This window comes from Colius striatus, chromosome 19 (assembly GCF_028858725.1).
Source record: "Colius striatus isolate bColStr4 chromosome 19, bColStr4.1.hap1, whole genome shotgun sequence".
Classification (NCBI taxonomy): domain Eukaryota; kingdom Metazoa; phylum Chordata; class Aves; order Coliiformes; family Coliidae; genus Colius; species Colius striatus.
The window spans coordinates 4,536,367-4,543,246 of record NC_084777.1 but is presented as its reverse complement, the minus strand read 5'-3'; the positions used below and the strand labels follow the sequence as shown (position 1 = coordinate 4,543,246).

At 43.1% G+C, this 6,880-nt stretch overlaps 1 protein-coding gene across 4 annotated transcripts in view; it reads right to left on the bottom strand.

Moving 5' to 3' along the window:
* Positions 1-1,943: 1,943 nt before the first annotated feature.
* AK8 (adenylate kinase 8) overlaps positions 1,944-6,880 on the bottom strand; it is a 77,608-nt gene continuing 72,671 nt past the window's right edge. For all 4 annotated transcript variants that reach the window (XM_062011690.1, XM_062011689.1, XM_062011688.1 and 1 more), the window contains 2 exons: positions 4,998-5,078; positions 1,944-2,407 (listed from right to left, as the gene is read on the bottom strand). In XM_062011690.1, the coding sequence (XP_061867674.1) occupies positions 2,161-2,407; positions 4,998-5,078 (328 nt within the window). In that variant the 3' untranslated portion in view covers positions 1,944-2,160. The remainder of the gene's footprint in view (positions 2,408-4,997; positions 5,079-6,880) is intronic.

The following is a 6,880-nucleotide window of genomic DNA, read 5'->3' as shown; positions in this document are numbered from 1 at the left end:
CAAAGTGATGCAGGGGCTGTTTCGTTTACAGTAATTAAATGAATGTCAATTGTTTTAGTTGTTTCTGAGGGAGAGTTCTACATGAGTATTAGCATGTTCTGCTAACCCTTCCGTTCGGCACTTCAGGCCTGCTGCAAACCCTTGGGGGTTGACCATTGACCTGAGACTGGTACCCAGACATGCCAAGTGCATCTCAATGAGACGAGCTCTTTTTCCTCAGCTTCTATGGAACCAGCGGAGCGGAACTAATATAGCGTCCGCATATAGATGAAAGAATGAAGAGGAAAAAGGGCTTTACAGCTAAATTAATTAAGCAGATGTACCTGTCTAATTAAAGATGCACTGTCCCTTTTGTACCCTAGCTGCAGTACAAACAGTATTTAAATACACTCTCTATCCATTTCATCTATCAAAATATTTAGTAGGAACACTCAGATGAAGGTGATATTAGCAAGATGAGCTTCCCATGTATTATTAATAGAAGAGCTCCCAATTATGCATGAATGCTACAGCATATCTTTATAGCAATAGCATAAAAAACCAGCTGCCCCAGTAGGTTACCAAGCAGCACATTTGTAACAGGTAGGGCTGTTAAAAATGCCCTCGCCCAGCCTTATACCAGCGTTTGTGGCTGAGGCCTGGGCTGTGGGAGCAGCCTCTGCCTCAGCCTGGTGTGACGAGCCACAGTCTCTCAGCACAAGTCACAGAGGATTTGGCTTTCTTACATTTCAAAGAGATTCATTCTGAGATTTTTAAAGCTGCTCTCTCAAAGGCACTGAAAGTTCTGACCTTAAACTCTTCCAAAACAGTACAATATCCCCAGAGACACCTGCCTAAGCAGGGCCTCCCCACCTGAGTTTACTCTGCAGGTATGAGGAGGAAGCCTGGTGCATGTATCTCTACAGCACTCCAGATACACCTAGACATGCATGATCAAGAACAGCAACAAATGACCAAACTTGTTTACAGAAATAAGACTGGAGAAGTTCTCTAAAAACCAAAAGACTCCTGTGGGCCTGTTTTCTCAGAGGGGAGAGAGCACATGCCTCCTGCATCTTCCCAAACACAGAGGGTTCCAGGGGAAGGATGAATCTCCTCCCCATCCCAGGGTCAAGGGGAATTCACACTAATACACCAGGGAGAAATAGAGGGAGGCATAATAGAGGCATCAAACTCAGCACTCCTTTGAACCACAACAACAAATCACGCCCCTTTGCTAGAAGCAGTAAGGATGTGCATATCCATAGCCAGAGTCAGAGCTAACTAACACAGCACTGTGCTTTTCATCAAGAACTGCCAGTTAAGAAATACTTACCTTAGCATCTACTGCAACCAGAGCCAAAAATATCTCCAGCAAAACAAGTCCCAACCTGCCCAGCCACAGCTCAGTCAAGGCAGCCACAGGAAACAGAATTTAGTAACCTATCTGCTCCTGTAGCTCATTATGTCCTTAATTGGGCTCTCCAAGTGATGAACCTGCAACCAATTTTCTATTTCTCTGGATATTTTTTCCAGTTGCTCTGAGCTTTTCAGCCTGGCCATGGGGCTGGACTGCAGAACAGGGTAATGGGGATGGCAGCTGCATCCAAAGTGGTGTGTCAGAACGTTGTAAGCAATCTGCATGAACAAGGGAGTTAAAATCTCTGCACCCTGGCCTCAGAACACTGCAGTTGTGTTTGTAGGAAGTTCACTGGGGAGCTGCAAGCTTTGGTTTTTTATTTGTTTTTGTGTTTGCTTGCAGAGGAGTGTGACAGTGAGGTAGACAAGTGGTGCTGGTGTAGATTTGGTGGAGAGCAATGGGTGAAATAAGACACAAACACATCTAGTACTTTTAATACTCCACATTGGCTTCATGGCTATTACACAGTTAAGACAAAACTCCTATTCCCTGAATCACAGAATCAGGAAAAGACACTTGAATTAAAGACAGGAACTTCCCTAGCCACAGTGCTTCATACCTTGGATCACAAAACAAAAGCTGAAAATATTTCCCCTAAAGCACAATGTTGTACTCTCTGTACTTCACTCAGCCTTGATGAGCTTCAAATGTAACACAGCTTGGCTGACTCCTTGTCACTCCTGATAATCTGCCACTTACCAGACTGCAAACATTACAGGGAGAACTTTAGAATCAGCTGTTCCAGAAATCATCCTTATTAATCAGAAGCTCTTTAATTTTTTGCATGGAAGAGGCTTAATGATACAGCTTTCTATGAACTCAAAGACAACATGAGGGTCTTGGTCAGCATTGACATGAAAAGCATCTTCATAAAAATCCTCCAGCTCCTTGACATTCCTGTAATAGGTTTCCACACGATTCTCAATATTTTCTTCTTTGTCTCTAGGGTTCTGCCTGAGACGGGCCTGGATCTCAGGGGTGGGTGCTGGTCTGAATGTAGTGTGGTATCTGCAGATGAGATACAAACACCTCTGCCTCAGCTCAAGTTGACAACACAGTGGCCATTTCCTAAGATACTCCACCTTTTCATCTATCACAGTTCCTTGGAAGTGCCTCCTTCTACCCTAGGTTGGGATTTTAAAACCATGGTTGGAAATTTCAGGGCAAGTAATCTGTCATTCCTCATCTCAACAATCCTGGATACTCAAAAGCCAAGAGCTTCTCTTGAGGTGACCCAGAGAGTGCTGCTACCACTTACCTACTTCACACAAGGTATGGAGAAATCCCTGTTACATGTCCAGTGCTCCAGGTTCAGTAGCTTTTCCTGACCTTTTCCAGATCCAATCCCAAGGTAACGTGTTTTACTTGTAATCTTTGATTCCTGTCTTAGAAAAAGCATCTGAAGAAGCCTAACCTTAAACCTTAGCAGCTGTTAAAAATCTTTTCAGTGTTTTCCTGTGATGCTGATGCTGGCTGTTAGTCAGGGAGAAACTGCCAAACTTGAATGCTTTCTCTGCAGTGAATCGGTGAGCCTAAGTACAGCCCTGTGTCCAGCCACTGCTGAAGGACCTATAACTTGCAATGGGTTTAAGGCTGTCAGACATGGAACACTTTCCTGCCAACATTCAGAAGTGCACTGGATCATCAGTATTCCATTTTGAAAGTATTTCTTACCAGCAGGCATGTGGCTGAGCATTTCCAGCCAATGACAGAAGGGCAGTGGAAGCACAGCCCTCACTCAACACAGTCTCCAAATCACCACAAGCTCCAGCTTGAAAGACAGGTGTGCTTCCTCTTGTAAGTAAAGGGTTAATACTCTTATTGTTAAAGATCAGTGGAAGAAGTTAAGGGAACACAAATACTCTACCTCAGTCTCTATTTTTGTGTGGACACCAGGTGGAATATAATCACTAACATCTTTTTATAGTAGCTGAAGATAAAATAGAGGTGAATTCACCCTGAGGTAGGCTTTGGTTATTTCTAAGTTCCCAAATGCCAGAATTTGGCTTCCCTGGATTCACAGTTGTCAGTTCACTTGACTAGCTGGCAGGCTTCAGCAAGACAGAGGATTTTCATCTCCAGAGTGGTGTAGCAGTGCTGCAGTCCAGCTCACACTGCCCAGACAGCTGACACCAGAAGGAATTCTGATGTTTCTGCTTTGCCAAAGGCTCCCAGCAATTGCTAAAATCTCTTTTGCAAACATGTATTTAAATTTCCTGTTGTGGTAGTTCTACTTCTGAGTAAATGTCTCCTGTGCCCTAACACAAAACCAGCTTATCCTTCCCTCCTGCACAGCCAGATTTCCTGACACTGTTGTGGGAGATGGGAAACTGAGGAGAGAAGCAGCATCTCTGTGTCTGCACAGAACTGCATTACAGCTATGGCTGGGACAGTGATGTGGACACTGAGTTCACCCACATTAGCATTACTTGGAGCACAGCTGAAGGCCAGCCACCCTCTTCACTGCTCTGCAGCCAGGGGTGCAGGTTGAACATAAAGCCAAGGATTAGAGACACCATCTAAACCAATTCAATTCACAATGAATTTGGAACGAATAGAACCCAGAGTGTGGAAGAAGGAAGCATGTTAACTGGAGCAGACACTGAACAGATAATCCCAATGATAAAAAATGCAAAGATGTGTGAATGATTTGCTTCATACTGTTCATTTCTTCTGAACAAACACCTCACTTATTGCTAAAACAAAGAGGACAGTTACAGCAAATCACTGGTGCTATCATAAGTTAATGTTGCACCTCAGATGAGATGTCTGAATAAGCATGGATCACTTTGGGACAAATCCAGTATTTATGGCCTTAATCTCTGAGGGTTCAGTATTTGTCTTTGATTCAATAGGTTACAGTTAACCATTAGGAAAGTAAAGCAATGATTTAAAATTCAAGCATGGGGAATCATAAAAATAGAGCCCAAGTGAAGTTCCAAATCCACACCAATTCCAGCAGCTCTTTAGGCAGATATTTCACTGTTACCTGTTCCCCTCAAAAAAAAAAGGGCAAGAAGAGAGGAAATCTGAAGGTCATTGTTGAAACAAGGTGATATGAGTGCCAGGGAGATGAACTGCCACGTTTGAGAACCCAATCTTACAGTGACTCAGTGACTCAAACGAGTTTGCTCTACTGAGCAGGAAATATATTAATGTCTCACAGCAGACAGAACCATCACAGGAGCTGGGGGAAGTAAAATGCAGCAAGTTTTCAGTTTTCCCCAGCTGGGAAGCCTTCAAAATTCCCATGGGAATGTCTGAAAACCATCTGCATTTAGGCTAGGCTTCAGACATCTTCCCTCAGCGATATTTTACCTACCAATTTAGTTGCCATTAAAATGTTAGACCTGAGTTCCTTGCTGCTGAAGGTTTCAGACTCCAAGATTTTAAGATGCCCTATTCTGAGAGGAGCTTGCTGCAGCAGCCAGGTGGGTTGGTACTCCAGTCGCTATGAAAGTTTGAACTTTTCTTTTAAGGAATCCCTAAGCATGAGTACAACATTCCTGACTTTCCTTAGATTTCTGTGAAGTCTGTCTGGTGCTTTCATCTCACTGTCAGGCTTGAAAAATGTTAAGCATCAGACATGAGTGCTAACCTTTCCCCAGTGACAGGATCAATCCTCCGCTGAGACAGTCGTTCCATGATGGATTCATAGGAGAGATTAAAGAAAAATACCCTAAAGAGAACACAACAATTAAGTGCATTAACATCCTGAGAACATCACCTGTGACCTTCAAACTATGAGTTAATCCTCACCCAAGTGAACAGTACACACAGATGTGGAAGTGACAGTCAAACCCACTGCATCAGAAAAGCATACACACAGGACCTCTCTTCTCTGGTTCTTCTCCTCACACCTTGTTTAGTCTCCAAGCTCATCAAGTCAGGAGCTCTTTGACATGGAGTAGATGTGGTGTGCTCTGTACACTGACAGGGCTTAAATGGACAATAGAGTGTGGACACCAGCTACTGAAATACAGCTGGAGCCAATCTCAGTCTGTTCTAGCTTGCTCATGATCCATCTGGATCCAGCTTCTTGACCCAACTAGCAAATACAATCACAATGGCATCTGCAAAAGGTAAATAAAGCATTGCTACTGCTACTGTCAAGGACAGAAGAGCTTGTCTGCCAGTGTCATGCATTCTCCCCTAGTAACAGCACTGCTCAACTGAGTGCCCATGAAAGGGATTTTCCTCTTGTTTTAGCCCACTCCCACTTCTTTTCCCCTTTCCTCCTCACACAGGCCCACAGTGTGAATCCTCCTGTCCTGCATCCTTAAATGCAGAATGAGTAATAAGACTTAATACCACATTATGATGCTGACAATTCCATCTCTTCTGTTAGCACAGTGCCAGGACATGGAAGGCAGCTCAATACAGTATAACCCACCCAACAGTCAGCCTTGCTGCTGAGACTGCTAAAGAGAAAATATTAATGCTTGATATTAAGATCAAAATCTTGTCTGAACAAGACATAGTTTCTCAGCATCTTAAGGAGTCAGACCCACAGCGTCAGTGGCACGGGCTCCACACTCCTTCACCAGAGGATGCAGTGGGACTTGCCAACTCATTTCATACAGATTCACACAAAGGTCCTGATTTGAATCAGGAATACAGAACCAGAGAACAATATACACCACTGTTGACTCCAGTCCCATTACACTGTTGTGCATAAACTGTTGTGCTCATCTCACATTGACTCCTTGGCATTTTGTTCCTGTTAATTTTATATTTCAGTTCAAAAGCTCCTCAGCAGAAAATTCTTGACACCCTGCTGAGAATGAGCAGCTGTGAGTCCTCTGTCTCCCAGCTACTGGAGACTAAAGCAGAGATGGTCAAAGATCCCATTAAACGATTAATTCAGAGCAAAATCAAAAATAATACTTCCTTTGAAAACTTAGGAAAAGAAACTTATATCAACAGCACAGCCTGAAGGCTGTAAATACAGCCTTTTATAATACACCTTCCTCCTGCTGCTGCCTTCAAGGACAGGCTTCCTATCTTCGTTTTTGTCTGCCTCTCACAAAAGGTACCGTATGCTTTAGACATTCACCAAAGGAACGTTTTACACTGACTGGGTGGGATCAGACCAGATGAAAGGCTGAGCTTTACCTTGGCATGCACATAGCAGATTACTAGAATCCTTTGTAGGATTTAAAGTTATGAAAATCATCCCTCTTTTCAAATGTTTACAGATAATGACTTCTATTCACACTGTGGTAACAAAATAACAGCCAGGAATAAAACATTCAAGATCTCGGAGATTCCAAAGACAGGGAAAGAACAACAGTTTCAACACCCTTTTATCCCCTACACTCTTAACATTTTGTTTTTCTTTGTTTCTGTTGCCCAACAATGGCACAAAAACGTGATTGTCAGAACAGGTAACATCAGATGATATGTCTCAAGATGAATATTCTAGTAGAGAGGAACAACATTTACACAGTCATGATAATTGATACGGCTTCCTATTATATT